Below are 18,884 nucleotides of genomic sequence, written 5' to 3'. Positions count from 1 at the left end.
ATTTACAGCCTTGCCAATCAACTTGGAATTGGCTGTCAAACAACAGTTTCACATTCAAGTTCTTCCTTATAAACGTCTGTTAAACGGTAGTTACTAGCAATTCATTTTGCAAATGCTGGACATCTCACATGAACACATAAATAAGTGGAATAAACTACTGGACAAAGTGAAAAACCCACTAACCTAATTCACAGGTTTGGCTGTGAGTTATGGCAAGACAAGTTAACATTAAACAAGATATTCAGCGGAACTTAAAATATTTTTTAAGTTCTCATGTTAAGCCACTCAGACAGAAACCACATTTTCTCATTTCTAAGTTTCATCTCTTAGTCATTCAAATACTTCCACTGGATATGCGCAATTGTCAATTAAAGCACTGCTCATTTCAAAGGGCTTGGAGATTCATGGGAACAGAACAATGCAGTGGGCAAAGATGATCTACTAGGTTTCCTCCTCCTGCTCAGTGGCAGAAGGTAACATGCTAAGATTAAAGTAAAAACTGGCAGCATAGAAAAAGATCAAGAAAAAAGAAAAGGCAACATAGATGTGTAAGAAAAATGGGATAATCCCTGCCTGGTTGATTTTCAAATTGGTGTAGAAATGTGTCAAGCTATCGGCATGAGATATTTCATTATAAAATACACAGACTGAATCTTTTTTTCTTTCTCTTTTAACACTTTTAGCTATTTGTTGTATACATGAAAGAATGTAAAGTAAGAAAAAGTAAAATATTCAATATGGTTCCCATTTTAAAAAAAGAAGTCCTTTTATAATCTTGAAGTAAATTCAAATAAAGTATTGAGATTAAGATGTTTTCCTTAATTAGAAAATGGTATTTTTGGGGTGTCTGGGTGGCTCTGTTGGTTAAGTATCTGACTTCGGATTGGGTCATGAGCCCAAGGTCCTGTGATTGAACCCTGCATCTGGCTCCCTACTCAGTGGGGAGCCTGCTTCTCCCTCTCCTCTATCTGCCCACTCCCCTTGCTTGTGCTGTCAAATGAATAAATAAAATCTTTAAAAAAAAGAAAGAAAGAAAACAGTATTTTAAATCTTAATTTTCCCCAACATATAGTAGAAAAATTACTAAGTCCTGAGGCTGAATGATTAAAGTCTTTCTTTGGGCTTTAAAATAATTTCAGACTATACTAGGAAAAAACCCAACTGGTTTAATAAAGCTATGGAGTAATGCAAAATAAAAACTGCTTACATGGAAGGAACTTATTATAAGCTCAGTTGACTGCTACATCATTAGAGAAAAAGTACTTGCTCTCAAGGTCTAGAGCAGCAAGAGTAATTGAAGATCATTTGATTGAGTGATTTTTCTGTATTAGGTAAGATCATGGTCAAATTTTGCAAAAATGTGGACAAAGCTTTAGGACTAAATAAGGATAGAGACCACGTTTTCCTCAGGTGTCCGTTCTCATTTAAATGGTTATGTCTGCCTACGCTGTTTTTGTTGTTTCCATTATATTATCTGTTTGCATGGATGTCAATTTGGCCAAGAGTAGAGAAGGAAAAATCAGGGTTTACTCACCACAAGGAGTCCCTGTGACACCACATTCCATTCTATAAAGGAAGTGAAAGTGCTCCTCCCTTCGGTCTGATTCACGAGAGAGAAAGAAAGAGAGAAGGTTGTAATGTTGCTACGCTACTTAGAGTGCCATGGTGAGGAAATGGGACAACAAAACCTGATTTATGAAGACTCTCTAATAAAACAAATATACTGCTCTCTACATATCTCCCACGCAGATCAACCCTGGTAAGAGGAAATTGCAAACATATTTGTTTCCCCAAAGAAAGCCACCAAGGGCTCTCCCTTCACGTGTTATAGGGTGATATTAAACCATTTAGGGCACAATTGAGGTTTATGTTGAAGAGAAAAATTGTGTGTGTGTGTGTGTGTGAAGTGAATTTTGGGTGAAAAATCTTGAAGGAAGTAAGGCATACAGAGGAAGTCTAACAGGTTAAGAAACTCTCAAGCATTTGAAATTCACTATTCTTCTGAGAGATAAAAGTCTTTCTGTGGGGTAAACTCTCAGGGGAAAAAGACACTATTGCCTCTTTAACACAAATAAGTCCACAAAACCTCAAGTAAGCATTCTAAAGCCTAAAACCAAAGTGCGATCAGAAAATTTGTTTGTACAGATTTTATTTGCTCTGATAGTAAAAGAAAAACATTGAATCTATTACGTAAGCCTACTCTACACTTATTACCATCTAAAATATCTGAGCAAAGTTTTCAAAAGTAACTCAGTTCTTGGCACCAGATAGCACTGTTTTCTCTACAATCTCCCTCAACTTTTAACTCAAATGTTATGGAGAATTCTAAAACACAAAGTGAAGTCACAGGTTTGAGCAGAGAAAATTCATAAAAATGCCAGGTAAATAAAAAATACTTCCACAATTAGTTATTTTATTTATTCTATAAGCAAACTTGGAAAAATGAGGTCTGATACCTCTTTAACATAATACAGAGCAGTCTACTCTTCTAAACAATGAAATATTTTCATTCTTCCAAGAAACACTCGTACAATGAATCAAATGAATCAAAATTTAATTCCGATTTCCATGTCATTGAAAATATTCAAGTTTCTTGGATATCTTTCCAAGATAATGATACTACCTTAAATGCAAAAGAGGGAAGAAACACACGGATCTGTTTTTAAACAATCTGGATATATTTTTCTATTTACTTTAGTCTCCAACAAAATAGCTGGGAGCGAAGACTTTTCAAGATTGTTAATTCATTAGTAAAAGGTTTTCAAATAAGTATTCCTGAGATTATTAAATTTTTTATGGAAGCAGTGACTCTTTGTAGGCAACACAAACACACCTACCAAGTCAAAACAATCACCCTGCCAACTTCTTAAATGAACAATATTTTAACAGGATCAAAAGCTGGCCAAGTGCCAGCCAGTGGGGTAGTCACAATGAATGCTGGGTTCTCATAAGGGCCAGCAGGATTCCTCTGGCACTTAGCTTTAGTGAAAGGCCGAGTTCTTGTGTACTAAGTTGTCAAAAGTGGCCAAACCCAAAAACCATGGCAAGTTTACAGGATATTTAGAAATAGGTCCAAAGAATAAATTCTAAAGCAGAAATTCTGGGAGGCTGTCAGTTTTCCAAAGCCACTCAATGCATGCTGTACCAGACACAACTCTGCAAGCAGAAGAGGCAAGGACTCTACTCACAAATATGGAAAGAAGGCTACAACTTGACACAACTATTGATGTCATAAGAAAACGGACAGTACTAGACACTGCAAGATCATGGTTTTCATGTCAGCATCTTGATTACTCTGATAAATATCCTTTGCCCCCTTTTCGGGGGGATAATTAAAAAGAACTAAGAGAGTAGGAGCATAGTGACTTTCTTATAAAAAGACATACAGGAATGTAACGATAAGGGAATAGTTTGAAGAAAAAAAAAACCCCACAATCGACTTCTTTATTTTTCTTTTAATTTCTTTCTATCCCTTTGAAAAAATAAAAGTCAGACTGAAGGAAAGAGCACTTTTTGCTTGCTGAAAAAGATGGAACATAGCACAGCTACAGGTGAGACAAATCAACCTTTAATGGAAGTAGAGAATGTTGAAAGAAAAGGTATAAGAAGGCAGATTTTGGCTATTTCTAAATAATAATTTTGTTAAAATAAATGTATTTTTATATTCCTAAAATATTGAAAAGGTCTTAGACATAATATTAGTAATAGCTTTATTACTATAATATTTCTTGTTATAGTTCAAGTTTTAAGCACTTCAAATTTGGTAGTTTTAAAAATAATGCTCAAAAAGACACCATTTTCTAAACTGCTCTCTAGGAAACTATAAATTGCAATGCACACTACTCTAAGCACAGATTACTCAGTTTTGATAAAGCATACTTAATACTAAGACAGTAAGGCAGTATTTTCACATTCTGTGTATTCTGGCCTACACTTGCACAGAATATAGAAAGTTCCTAAAGTTCTATTATGTAATTTTAACTGCATTCCACATTAAATATACACATCATATATTTATCAGTGACTGCCTAAAATGTAATTGTTCAGTTGGTCCAAACTGCAGAAATAGCACGAATGGTTTTCATAGGACAAGGGAACCGTCTTACATGTGGGGTGACACACTGCCCTCTGGTGTCATTTTAGCTCTAAAACCTTGACAATAGAACACATTTTAATTTTGTTTTGAAACACTACTCAATTTAGACTGAAAGTATTTTAAAGTAATATACAAAAGCAACCACCTCTACTTTATAGCTAAAAAAAAAAAAAAAAAAAAAAAAAAAAATCTTAAAATATCTAGAAAAGGTTGGCTCCAGGATCCATCGGACACTCACAACAAAGCAAATGGGAGGCGAGGCCTGAAGTGTGGCAGTTCTGTGCAGCATCCCTTTTAGTTTTCAGAACAAACACTGAAAGACTTCTCTCATGCGATTTGGGTGCCCTGCTTCTCCCCAGTGACAAGGAACACTCAAAATGACACATGTCTTGTACAATAACCAGATGGGTCTTCAAACAGAGCCTAAAAAGGAACTTCGGAAACACTGACAAATCACCGCTGTCCCTCATTCAATGAGCAGCCACTGTGTACTAACATACCCAGGGAAGGACCCACTTTAGAAGAGAGTTCTTAGGATATATTTCCCTATAATGTTTTATCTCATCATGCCAACAGCCATATGTAATACCCTCTGTCTTTGAAAGCCATTCACTTAGAGATAGGCTGGAGCACACTGTTGATCCAAGAATAACTAAAAAGTTAATTTAGCTCACAGTGCAGATGTGAACACCTCTATGTGGCATTAGTTATTTTATGTCTGGTAGCTTCACATGGCTCTATCCAAATTTCTATGTGTCCATCTAGGCTATGCAGTCCACATGAAGATTTATAGTTAGTGATGTCTTATTAGATACTTTCTCTGGTTTTCTCAAAACTAAAATAACCATAATTTTATTGAGCCCCCAGTGATAAAAGAAAAAAATATATGAGATTTGGCTTTGTTAATGTTAAAAGTATCATGCTACAGATGTCTTTAAAAAAAAAAAAAAAAGGTTTGCTACTAAGAATAAAGCATTAAAAATTCTCCCAAAGGTATATATACTTTACTATCCTAAAGCTGATGATTATATCCCTAAAAGTCTTCCACTTGACTAACATGTAATTAATAAAATATGCCACATAATTCTCTCATTCTGGTAAGCAGGGCTACAGCACGTCAAGTATCACAAAGAACAGTGATGTGATCATGGTTGATGACCATTGTTTTACTGCACGTAATCCGGCAAAGAATTTTTCTCTTTTCATAATATGATCATCACGACCATAAATTCTTCCAATTTATATTGCAAGGATTTCTTCCCTATTGAAACTGTTTAAGGTTTACTTCTAAAGGGACTGTATGTTATTCACTGCTTAGTAAGTATTAAGTATATGCCATTTACCACTTTAAAAGAGAATCTTCCAAGACTTTAGTCATTTAAAAAACTCAACACATAATTTTGTAATACTGACCATCAATATTTTACCTCAGTTTCCATGGTTGTCATTGATAATTACATTAATTATATTTTCATATACCAAAAAATAATCACCTACTTTATAGTTAAATGAGGTTACTTATTATTGTGCACTTCAGCATTTTAAAACTTTTTCAGAATGAAATGCGTCTAGAAAAGTGATCCATGTGAGAAATGTCATTTGGGCAACTACCCTAAGAACTGTAAAATAATATACTAGAGAATGACTCCACAGAGTGGAGACATGTTGACATGTCTGTACAAAAAAAAGAAAACTGTAAAACCCAAACTTCTAACCTCAAGACCAATAAAGCATTAAGATTCATGTAAGCTTAACATTTTCATCTTCCTGTTCCTAGTTTTGATAAAAAAAGGAAGGAAACTAATATTTGTTCTGGTCTACTGTGAATAGGCACCCTGCTGGGTATTCTTTTTACACCTCCCATCTTTGTGGTAGACTAGGCTAGGCTCTCAACATCCCCTTTTTACTGTGATGTGGAAACAGGCTTAGAGAATAGAGAAGTTAAACAGCTGCCCACACCTCACCAGCTAATCAATGCGAGGCTGGGTTATCTTAGCCTTCCCACCAGGCCAATGGTTTTCGTGAGTGTTCTGCATTCACAAATCAGAAGGAGTCTCATCGGAAGTCTTTAACTAAGGCTCCCCAGGCCACTAAGACAGTGATTCTTAAATGAGAGGAAGAGGAGCTCCTCAAGTAAGAGCTCCTTAGGAGATTCTGAACTCCCAGCCCAGAACCCAAGACGATGCCTCAGAGGTCAAAGGACTTCACGAACACAAATATACTAGGTGAGTAGCATAGTAGCTACCGGGTCCTTGGCTCTTAGTCCCCATGCCTTCCCACTCTTCTACATGGCCGCCTGCATGATTAATATTACTGTACTGGCCAAAGCAAAGTTCTAGTTCAAAACCATTTGGAAAAAACGTATGCATGGAAAAAGTACAAATATTATATAAGTACATTATATAATATTCATTAAAAAGATAAACAGCATTAGTTCATGCATTAAGGCCAAAGTATGAATGAAACTGTATAAATTACCCCTATTCTGCAAAATCTATCCAAGTGACTATTTACTTTAACAACTACAAGAAGTAAAATACTACTTTTATGAGTAGCAAAAATAATTTAAACATTTGAAATGCTCACGATCTTAAACTTACCTTAAGCCATAGCAAGGCAGAGTGAAGAGCCTGAATAGTGCCAGGAAAACTCTTAAAGGAAGCAGGGTGAACACATACAGAAATGCATCCAGGCACAGAAAGATTCCAAAAACCATGAGCTGGATTTTAAAAAAAGAGAAGAAAACAAAAAAACAAAACGTAAAATAAATATTCTCTAAATAACTATTGATGAAGATTTCAAAAGAGGAATTTCTAAACAATGTTGGGGATTCTTTCCTCGTAACTTAGCTATGTGAATAACAAGTTAGTCACTGGACGGGGTACATGTGCCACATTTAATGAAAAGTCCTCTTCAAAGTGCAAGTTTGTAGTTCTTCTCCCAGAGCCTTTGGTTTACCACCCAGAAAAGTCAATTACTCAAGAGATAATCTGCCCTCAACCACAGCTCTGAAACACCTCATATGGACTTCCTCAAACTGTAAAGATACTGTAGAAAATCTTTCAGCTAGAACCTTTCACCACTCTTAAGGACTTTGCTGTCTCTATGTATCCGAGTGCTTCATGGACAGGAAAGACTGAGAAAGATGCTTCAAATAGTGTCTTTATGCCACAGATGTATAAAATGATTACTAATTTTAACGTAATTTCATGTGCACTCAAATTTGCTGTACTCAGAAGGCATTATTAATTGGAGGAATAGCTGCTAGCGTTTGTACCTCTTCCCCTTTTTTGTGCACTTGTCCCGTCCTTCCTATTTTCCTGTAAAATTATACCTTTGTCCCATTAAATGCAGGACTGTATTTCACAGGAGGGTGGAGTCTTTTGATGGCTTGGGCAAGTTGCCACACCCATGCTACCACACTCTGCTACTGGAGGAGCAATGACTTTCTCTATGTCTGATACACAAACATGGTGTGTTCTACGTGCCCTCCCACAAAACACTCCATGTAACCTCAGGCAATGCAGTGTCCTACACAAATTTATTAAGCAGTTAAAATCCACAATGTTATGGGCAGAATTATGTCCACCCAAAATTCCTATGTTGAAGTCCTAACCACCAGTACCTCAGAATGTGGACCATGTTTGGATACAGGTTCTTGAAAGAGGTAATTAAATTAAAATGAAGTCATTAGAGTGAGTCCTAACCAAATGTGACTTGTGTCCTTATTAGATGAGGAAATCTGGACACAGATAGGGACAGAGGAAAGATGATACAAAGACACAGGGAGAAGACACCTTCTATAAGCCCAAGGAAAGAGGCCTAGAAGGAAATCAACACTGTTGGCATCATGATCTGGATTCCCAGCCTCCAGAACTGTGAGAAAATTTTCTGTGGTTTAAGCTGCCTGGTCTGCAGCACTTTGTGACAGCAGCCCCAGCAAACCTTTAAAAGAAAGGACACATTTTATTAACTTTTTGCAAGAATGTCTCAAAAGAGTATGTACATGTATGGGCCAGATTTCTCAATCAGAATATAGAGAACCTAAGAGCTTTTTTTAAGAAGATTTATTTATTTATTTATTTGACCTAGAGAGATTACAAGTAGACAGAGAGGCAGGCAGAGAGACAGAGAGGGGGGGGGGGGAAGCAGGCTCCCTGTTGAACAGAGAGCCCAACGCGGGACTCGATCCCAAGACCCCGAGATCATGACCCGAAGCGAAGGCAGCAGCTTAACCCACTGAGCTACCCAGGCGCCCTGAACCTAAGAGGTTTTTTTAAAAAACAATTTGGATTCACTACAAAGACCAACAAAAGTACCAAGTCATATGCTACAAACCACTTTAGTCTTCCCTCCAAGGCTGCTGGCCAGTCAGGCATCCTGTCTGTCACCAGCATAGCTAAAGTCCTGTATCTGATTCCTTGTTCTACATACAAAGGAGTGTTGCAGAAGACAGCATGGTCCACAGAAAGCTGGTGGCCCATATTTGTTACTCCCCTGTTACCAAGAAGCCTTTCCCTGTTTCTGGTGGACTGCTGGCTGCACTACTAAGGCAGAAACTAATAGAACCCTGCACATTCCAGAAGGTATCTCAGAGTGTATGCAATAAGAGATCGCATACTGGGAAGGAGAGTAAGTGGTTTTGTCTTTCTCCTGACCTTCCCCTGGGGATGAGCACATTACTCATTCACCCAACATCTACAAAGCTGCTAAGATGGGCCAAGTAACATGCTCAGCCCAGCAGGCAAAAAGCCAGGCAGGACACCAGGATGGGGTTTCCGCACTCACTAAGCTCATTCACATTTTAGCACAGAGCCACCCACACAGAGACTGCTGCTATGACAGAACTAAGTTTTCAATGAACAGGGGAGCCCTAGAGAGAGAATGGCCAAACCAAAATGGGGAGATCTAGAAAAAGCTCCAGAGGAGACCCATAAAGACATCTGGGAAGATGAGGGCGACTGCCACATGGAAAGAGGGCAGACTGGGCAGAAGAAGGAAGAGGCTTCCAGAGGAAGAAGCAGAGCAAGAGCACAGAGGAGGAAAGAAATTATGGAAACTAAATCTCTCCCTTAAAGAAGAATAATACAGCTATCTTTCTTTGGCTTAGAATCCATATTCTCATTGTTCATGGTGCACAGTGGTAACAGAAGTCTACCGGGCCCTCCTCTTCACACACTTTAAAGTAGCCCAGCAAACTAAGTGGGCAAGCAATAATCTCACATGGGATGCTGACCGTGGATGGTGTGGAGCCATCAGTGTAATAGACTGGCACATACAACCGGAGGGAAAGCAAGTGGCTGTGGTTTGTGGACACTGCAGCTGGGTAGAGAGAAAGCACTCGTGTAGTGAGAACACACAACACACAAGAAAAGCAACAGAAATGTCTTTCAGGGTTTGGAAATGTGGGAGCGTGGACTTGACTGAGTGCCTGCTGCTCAGAATGGTGTCCTTCCTCATAAGGCACCAGATCCTGTAAATCCGTTACAGATGAGAGTAAGAAAATCTCTAATAAAGTGAACAAGATGGATCCATAAAAGCATTCGTTCTTGAAAAAGGTAAAGATACCATGCCAGGTGCAGGATGAGCCGGACAGCCTGCAGGACACCGCATGGGCATCTCTCAGTTAATTCATGTGAACCCCACGCCACCCCCAAACCGCCCAAGTTTGGAGGGGCCGGACAGCAGTGGCTTCTGTGCTCCATCTTCCCAACATGGTGGAAGAGCCTGCTACTTAACCTTCCTGACAGCTCTTTGAGGCAGATATTACTATCCCTACTTGACACCTGAGGAAACCACAGCTCTGAAGCTGAATGCCTGCCTGCCCAAGGCTGGGGGTCAGAGTAAAGGAACTGGCTGGCGTTCAAGCCCGAGTCTGCCTGACCCCAGGCCCTGCACTCTCTCTCTAAAGCAGTTTCCCCAGAGCAAAGAGACTTATCCCTACTTTTACCAGGCATGGGGGTTAACAATTATCTTTGTGCTAACGCTTGCTAATTTGCCTAGTGTCATAAAAAATGCAAACAGATATTTAATGAATCAAACTTATAAAAGGCAAATAAATTTCACATATTTAGATTTATTGCTAACTTTGAAAATAAGCTACTAAGAACTAAAAGCTTTGGGTGTATATTATGGGCATAATATGTAGTTTCACACCTTCAGTTACTTTGCATGACAAAGCATGATGAAAATATTTCAAGAAAAATCAAACACTGGAATTTATGGCTTTTGCTCCTCCAGTCTGTGCATTCTCGCAGGGTGGAAAAAGACACAATGCTGTACACCCTTCTGTGGGAAACCTTCCTAGGGCTAACACTCGTTCTTTGAGTTGTTCCTCCTTTTCTCTTAAATATTGTGCAGCTCTCATGTGGCAGACTATGATAGCTGAGTAAAATGTCTGACCACTATTTTAAGAAAATCAGAGTCTTAGAAAAGAAAAAAAAAGTCAAAGTCTTGTAAAGAAGCAAACTACCCAATTAGGAGGATTCAAGCTCTAACCAGGATCCACCAAGAGAAAAACACTCTATGTTTTCAAAAAACTCAAAGCATTTATATACAGGCAAAAACCCAAAAGAAAGATTTCACCAAAGTAAGATTAACTTTTAGTCTGTGGAATACAGGTTGATTATTTTCTACTTCCCCTTTATAAAACAATGCCGGTCTCACTAAATTCTCAACCCAATGTAGGGCGGTAACTCACTGTCTGAAAAAACAGGTTCCTGGCGAGGCAGACTGGTTGGAACTCAGTTCCCTTCATGGGCAGCCACATGGGCAGTGAAGACAGTTCAAAATGGCTACAGGGAGCTTTGCGGAGAATTTCAGAGTAAGAGCACACTAGGAAGCTCTTTGTACAAAAATGAATGAAAAACACTGAGACACAAATTGCAGATATTCAATTTGAGAATACTTCTCTTAAAATTCATTCTCAGAGTAGGGATTTCTTAAAATTTACATGGGCAAATAATTATTTCAAAATAATCTGCTTAATTAGTAAGATAGCTCTTGTGACCCTTTAGAATAAAAAAAACCTGTAATTAGAAACACCAAAAGGACAGGAATGTCAGCTGGCCTTTCTGTCTTGCAGGAGCTCTCATCCAGAAGGACTTCGCAAGTTGTACAGGTACTGCGCAGTGCACCTGGGCACTGTGCCCACGGCCTCAGTCTATCCTCCCCTCCACTCTGAGAGGCAAGAAGCACCCTCTCACCCCTGCTCTGCAGTGAGATTCAAGAGCCTGCCTGGTTTGTGAGCAGCAGAGGCAGGGCCAGACTTCAGCCTGCAGAAGACACAATTCTGAAAATGGAAGCACTGTTTCTATTATGACACCTGTTACTCATCCTTCCAGCCTCAACCCTGCTACTGGATTTGGCCTTATACATATATATTTTTAAAGATTTTATTTATTTATTTGACAGAGTGAGAGATCACAAGTAGGCAGAGAGGCAGACAGAGGAGGGGGGAAGCAGGCTCCCTGCTGAGCAGAGAGCCCAATGTGGGGCTCGTTCCCAGGATCCTGGGATCGTGACCTGAGCGGAAGGCAGAGGCTTAATCCACTGAGTCACCCAGATGCCCCTTATACATATTTAAAAAAAAAAAAAAAAGAATGAAAGAAAGAAAAGAAAAAAAAAAAAAGATTTAACATAGGTTTAAACATCTGAACTTCAACGTTAAGAAAACTACAAAATGGCACTGATTCTATTACGTTGGTCCACGAAACATCACAGGCTAGTGAACATTTCCACAACCAACTCTTCCCACATTCATTTTGGATCTAGTACTATGACTTCATCATGTGAAAGTGACTCACCTCAAAAGAAATAAATAAAAACACTAACCTCTCTCCCTGGAGAATGAAGCAGGGTTTCTTAACCTTTTAAAAATCTGTCCCTTTTTAACAAAATACCCTGTCTTCCTTTTGAGATTTCAAAATGAATAAAATTTTATGGCTAAAATTAAAATAGCACAATTGTGGAATATGCCTCTATGAATTACACAAACCATCTCCTGGCAATTCTGAATACCATCTCCTCCACCATGACCACCACACAGCACCCACTGGTGGGGGCTGGCTGACCTGGAGCAAAGCAGGAAGCAGTGTTTCCCTTTTTTAATCTGGTCTCACAATTTACAAAGCTCAGGTCTCCTGAAAGAGCAGAGACCACATCTGGCTCAATTCTACACTGGGGATTAAAGGTCATTAGGAAGGACATCGTCCCCCAAGAATTTATAATCTAGTGAGCCGGACAGACCGTGTAGTAAGTGCTGGTGAATGATGTGCTCCAGAGACACTGGAGAAAAAATGAAGTCTGGGCAGGGTGGGCAGGAATAGGGGTGAAACTGGGGACCGTGCACCCAGGGTAGGAGGAACAGAGCAAGGTTCTCCCACAGAGGAGATAAGAGGGGCATTAGATTTTGGCAGGCAGTAAGAAGGAACAGAAATTCAAACAAAGAGAAGAGCATGCTCAGGTACAGCGTGAGCGGGAGGCTGTGTGGCCAGAATGTGATCATTACATAAAAGAGGGACAAAAACCATCTTCAGTAATTACTAAGGAACATATACCTTTATCTCGTGTTCCAGGAGTTCTTAACAAACCCACATGCAGAGATCCATTATTAGAAGAAAGGATTAACATTCTCAGGAGAATACTTTATAAATTTAAAGTTTACAAATGACTGACTTTGAAAGCAATTACTGCTTCAAGGTCATCCCTATAATAAATTTTATTCACCTGAATTAAAAAATTCATACCCTCAAGAAGTCTGTACTCCAGGAAGAGGCAAACAATGATTACTGGGACGCAGGGGCCTTTATAACAAGCAACATTGCGTATAAGTATGTAACTGCAGAAAACAAAGTAATACGGATGAAAGCCTTCATAATAATCACAATCTACACCTGACACGTATTTTAACATAAGGAATAAATTTCTTAAGAGGCAAATAAAGAAATAAATTAAAGATTTTAATTTGTAGAAAGACTATATACATGGAAAGGTCCTTGGATTTTTCTTGCTTCTTTTAGTCATGTCAAATACCGTTATACTGTAAGCACTTGGCCAACATTAATTTCTTGAATACTCCCACCAAACCTTGAGGCAGGGACCATTATTGACATTTGCAAAAAGCAAACAGCGCTGCAGTGGGCTGGGCATGCCCTGAGGACCTAAGGCACATCTGAGAGTCCTGCTGAGGAACAGAGGTGTGGCAGCTGCTGCCGGCCATGATCACACCACCACACCACTTCTCAGCTCAAACCTCCTTTTTTAGGGAGTGATCAGCACACTATAGCAGGCTGAGTAAGCAGCGAGACAGAGAAGAAGGATAATAGTCTGCTACAGCACAACGGAAAGAGGGAAGAAAAGAGATTTAAAACTCTTTCCAACGCTAACACAAGAGAAGTAAGTTACTGATTCAAAAAGATAAACACAAGCCCATGGTGCCAACTTCACAAGCTATGTTTTAACTACATCAGTGAATGGGGTAGAGCCTAAAGTCTTCGGCTGGTTGTCCTAGAACTGTCGCATGGGTCCTATATGTCCAACAGGTAGCGGGGTCCCAGGCCATGAGGCCCTGGATGCCGGGCTGCTCCCCCATCACCTCCAAGCCCCACTTCTGGAGAGGGCTGCTGGTGCTGTTGTTAAACGGGCCCTGCCCTCCAAGAGAGTTAAGAAAGGCTAAGACTGTTGCAGAGTCAGGCCTCTGACTCCAAGCAGGGGGTAATAAGCCTCAGAACCGGAGGAATATCAGCCTAGGCTGCCCAGATGCTAGATTCTGAGAAATGCAGATCCCCATGATTTTCTGACTTCTGAGCAGGCTTGTGGTAGGACTTTTGAGTCAGGGATTGTCACAGACAGGAGTTGCATCATAAGAAGAACTGAGGGGAATGATTCCCCAAACTCACTTCCTTGAAATTAGCAACTGAGCAGGATGCCCAAGAAATTGCTGCCATACACGTGGGTCTGGGTAAGTTCTCAATACAGTTTCACCATGAAATCCCAGGACTGTTTTTCCTGAAATAAAGGTGAAATGATGGCTGTGACTATCTTTTGTTTACACACACTCACACAGAAACAATGAAAAGCCTTTCTGTGATATTTTGAATAAATTCATTGTTTTGAAAATGACTTGTGAATTATTTTTTCCAAATACTACCTCCCCTACCCCCAACCCTGAACCCTCAAGAAAGCAACTCTAAGTTCCTCCCCTAGGTAAGTACAATTTCCCTTTTTGTGAAGCTTCCCATTTGCTCCTGTTTCCTCTGCTCCTCACATGCAAACTCATTCAGAGTCATGGACTATCAGCTCTCTCAAGATGTCCCAGTCCAACCACATAGTCTCTGACAAAGAAAGTCAAAGCCCGGGGAAGTTCAATGCCTTGATCGGGCCACTAGCCTATCACCTGCAGAGCTGAGAAGAAAAGTTAACATTACTGAATCTTGAACCCCAATTTCCTGTATCATGGTAAACTTTGTCCATTTCAATAACAGCAATAGTCTATGTGGAAAAATAACAAGTCTATACCCACAGCAATACTTAACACCCAACAAATTTAAAGCTTAGGAAAATTTACTAGATTTTTTAAGATTTTATTCATTTTATTTGTCAGAGAGAGAGAGAGAGCAAGCGTGTACGTGCACACAAACAGGAGGAGCAGCACGTAGAAGGAGAAGCAGGTCCCTGCCAAGCAGGGAGTCCGATGTGGGACTTGATCCCAGAACCCTGGGATCATGACCTGAGCTGAAGGCAGATGCCCAACCAACTGAACCACCCAGGCGTCCCCAAATTTACTAGATTCTTAAGACAACAAAGCAGTTCCACTGAAGACTAAGAGGTTGAGTTTCATTTTTGAAAAAAAAAGTATTAAATAACTATGGTAAGAACGAAGTGAAAAAAATGCCAAAAAGCAGAAAATTACAAGGTAAGGAGAAGTTAAAAATATATTTTTGTTTTGGGGTGCCTGGGTGGCTCAGTGGGTTAAGGCCTCTGCCTTCGGCTCGGGTCATGATCCCAGGGCCCTCGGATCGAGCCCCGCATCGGGCTCTCTGCTCAGCAGGGAGCCTGTTCCCCCACCCCCCGCCTACTTGTGATCTGTCTGTCAAATAAATAAAATCTTTAAAAATATATATATATATTTTTTTTTGTTTGTTTGTTTTAGTTCTACCTTTTATGACAAGCAGTTACATAAACATATGGAAGTAATGAAAAGGAAGGAATTTTTATAAAAGTCTTCTTAATAATCACAACCTACCCCTGACATGTATCTAACACACTTTTTCCTTAAGAGGTAAAATAAATAAATCAATTTATTTTAATCCAAAGAAATATTAGGCACATGGAAAGATCTTGAGCCTTTTTTGCTTCTCTTATTGCTAATCTATGTTGATCATCGCTATTTGAATTTTTCAGAAGCAGAGCTGTGAGGGGTGACTAACCCAATCACCATTCTCAATCTGTCACTTCCTTTATTGGAGAAGTATTACATCCACTGTCCTTAGTCTCCTAGGCAGCTGGGGATGCCTGTGGAACTCACTCTGGCCAATAAGACACACACAAAAGGAAGTGTGCAGGAGCACATCTGGGAAAGCTTCTAATTCTTTATAAAAGGGACATTCAAGTGGTGGCACTGTCTCCTCTTCTTTTGGGTGATAATGCAGAGGCATCGCCTGAGGTCGCAGCTGTCATCTTTCTATTAAAAGGCAACAAGCAAGAGGACTGAAAGCCAATTTACCAATGATGGCAAAATGGAAACATAAAAAGGATTCTGAATCCAGACTGGCTTCATTAATCAGCTGGAACAAAAGTGATCTCCCTTCTCTAGACTTGTCAAGAAACTTTTCAAACCTGTTTAAGCCACTGTTAGGTAGTCTGTCACAGATGCAGGTAAAAGCATTCCTAAGAAATCCTCCCAAAGCTAGTTTGCACTGCTTAGTCTGACCACTCACAGTTACCTGGACTCGGCCTCTCCTCCCAGTGTACCTGTCCTTTCCTGTCCCTAACAGTTTCCCACCTCTGGATCTTCCTAGCACATCCCCAAGCCCTAAAAATGCAGGTGCAAAATCAACCTCCTTTACTCGTTACCTTGCAATGCATTACCTTCGCAAGTCTGGAGGTAAGTTCTGCACTTGCACACTGCCGAAGTGCCTGGAGTACTCAAAACTGGTACTCAAAACTGACTGAGAAAAATAAAAAATAAGTGAGTAAGTGATGTGTAGTTCTCCAAATTGGTGTTTGAGTGTATTCGGGAATTTTAAAGACTACTTTGGCAAGCATTTCCTTCCTATTTCCTGCAGTTTGGGATTCACACAGATGACAAAATTAGCTCTTGACAAGGGTATTGTTCCCATGGGGTCAAAATGCAGCACAAACATCAACATGACTGCCATGTCGGGGCAGATGGCAAAAATGGGCCTCAACGAGAACAGGTATCGCATGAGGCTTGGAGGGAAATGGAATGCTAACTCATTAAAAGTGCCTGTGATGTAAATAAATATTTAAGTAGCTTGGATAAAATGGACGAGTCAAATCAGGCTAGGGGCCAGTGAGCACTTACCAGGAATTTTCTAAGAAACTGGTGATCCTGTCCTGAGTTCACAAAGTTTCTAAACTGTTGTTGTCTGACCTAATCATATGTTCCAAGTCATGTGTCTGCTGAGACCAGGCTCTAGAGGGCCTGACAGAAAATGTCAGGGTGATAGGCTGTACTCTCTTTTGACCATCAGCGAATCCTTCATGAAACCCACACAGTTTACTCTAAGACAGCATGGTTACAAAGACAGAGGGAAGACAAGAGTTCTCCCCCAAAATGCCTGTGGTCAACAACCCAAGAAGGCAGAGAGTCAGAAAAGCACATCCATTGCTGGGTTAGAAAAGTCAAATTTAGCAGCAAGTGAAGCAGGAAAATTACAAGTCTAACATTAGATCAAAGTGGGACATGGGGGAGCCATGGGAACCAGACCCCTCCCAGTCATCCCTTGCTGTACAGGGATGCCTCAGATGACAGCTACCCCTCTTGTGAGGAGACACCCTCTGGAATGCAACCTGGAGACAAGAAGCCTTTCCAAATTTCTCTTGTTCTCCTAGGGCAGGGCATTCCCCAAATTGCTGAGGTGATGACTATAAAATATTTTAAAACATTTATAAAGGGCTCACCCCATAATTAACATACAGATGAAAAAACTAAGGCAAATGGAAAGAAGTGAACGGCTCAAGGCCTTGCAGCTAATAAATGGTGGAGTGGAGGTGCAAATCTGGGCAGAATGGCTTTAGAGTTCATGCCCTTGACCACTGCACTATCCTGTGTCTCTGTTTATACTGCAGAGAAAGTGTAGTTCAGAATCCTCTGCTGTACAAAGAAAACAATACAGCCCCCACACAGATCACACACAGTGAGTAACAGATCCAGGAAGAGAACCCAAGGGGAATGTGGGTGCAGGCAGAAAGGGATTTGTGACGGAAAAAAAGAAATGCTCCCCAAGGTCAAAAAAACACTCCAAAATTTTATCCCTTCACATCAGAATGAGAAGTTCAAATGTGAAAAAAGTGGCAGAGGAAATACTATTATTTTCTCCAAATAACAGTATTTCCTCTAAATAATGGTATTTCCTCTGGCACTAGTAGTACTGGAAATACTATTTTGAATATATAAGCAATTTACCTGTTTTGAATGCCAAGTATGTGTTTTACCACTGAGAAAATTACACAAAAATTCTGGAATTTTTTTTACATTAAAAGATACTCAGACGACCACTTTCTTGACCTGAAAGTATAAACACTAATTATGTGTTTTATAGCATGTGCAACCTTTGTAGAAGCAAAGTGCTCTTTAATCGTCAAGTTTCTCCTCCTGAAAAGGCTACATGAAAATATCATAGCATTTACCAAAAAACAAGAAAAAAAAAAAGAATACAGCGTTTTACATTAAAAGTATGTTATATTCTACATCAGGGAAAGGTATTAATATATTAGGTATTATCAATCAGACAGCAAATTTACTGACATGAACATCTAGATAGCCCCCCAACTCTTGTAATAAAAGCCTAGTGAAACCCTACTCACCACATAAAGGTCTGGGAGACACCAGGGGGAACTCACCCTGTTAGGAGATATTTACACCTGTAATTAAACTGAAATCGAACTCTGCTTTCCTCTACATTTCACTTACTCTGAGACAGTAAGAAGAAATCGCTTTAAACTGAAAAATGCGCCACCTTTCTGTACATTTTAAGCAATAAAGCTTCTGAAGTGTTGTTCTAAGAGAATAAATTAAATTTCCCTAAACAGGCCCAAAGCAAAAGCCTCTGTAATAGAAAACAGGATTAGAAAATTATTACAATTATGCATGAGCACTGTTAATTCAACTTTTCTGACGTTATACCTCTTAAATACAAACAAATAAAACCAAAGCTTTATGACTAAAAGCTTCCTCTTGTACAAGCAATGCACTCTGATAATTTTCCATTTTTTTCTTTGGAAAAAAAAAAATCCTAATTGACAGCAACCTACCTCATTGGTTACTCATCCCATCAGTGGTCCCTTAATACAGCACTTTTTTTTTAAAGATTTTATTAATTTATTTGACACAGAAAGAGAGATCACAAGTAGTCAGAGAGAGAGAGAGAGGCAGAAGCAGGCTCCCTGCCGAGTAGAGAGCCCGATGCGGCTCGATCCCAGGACCCTGAGATCATGACCTGGGCTGAAGGCAGAGGCTTAACCCACTAAGCCATCAAGGTGCCCCGGTTTTATTTATTTTTTTTTTTTGAAGATTTTTTTTTTATTTGACAGACAGCAATCA

At 39.7% G+C, this 18,884-nt stretch overlaps 1 protein-coding gene across 1 annotated transcript in view; it reads right to left on the bottom strand.

Annotated features, from left to right (window-relative positions):
- The window catches only part of TAPT1 (transmembrane anterior posterior transformation 1), a 59,167-nt gene that overhangs the window by 24,398 nt on the left and 15,885 nt on the right, over positions 1-18,884 (bottom strand). Inside the window, exon 3 of the mRNA XM_082727809.1 lies at positions 6,697-6,815. Within this exon, the coding sequence (XP_082583935.1) occupies positions 6,697-6,815 (119 nt within the window). The remainder of the gene's footprint in view (positions 1-6,696; positions 6,816-18,884) is intronic.

Source organism: Mustela nivalis (genome assembly GCF_964662115.1).
Source record: "Mustela nivalis genome assembly, chromosome: 4".
Taxonomy (NCBI): Eukaryota; Metazoa; Chordata; class Mammalia; order Carnivora; family Mustelidae; genus Mustela; species Mustela nivalis.
This window is presented reverse-complemented; position numbering and strand designations above follow the sequence as displayed.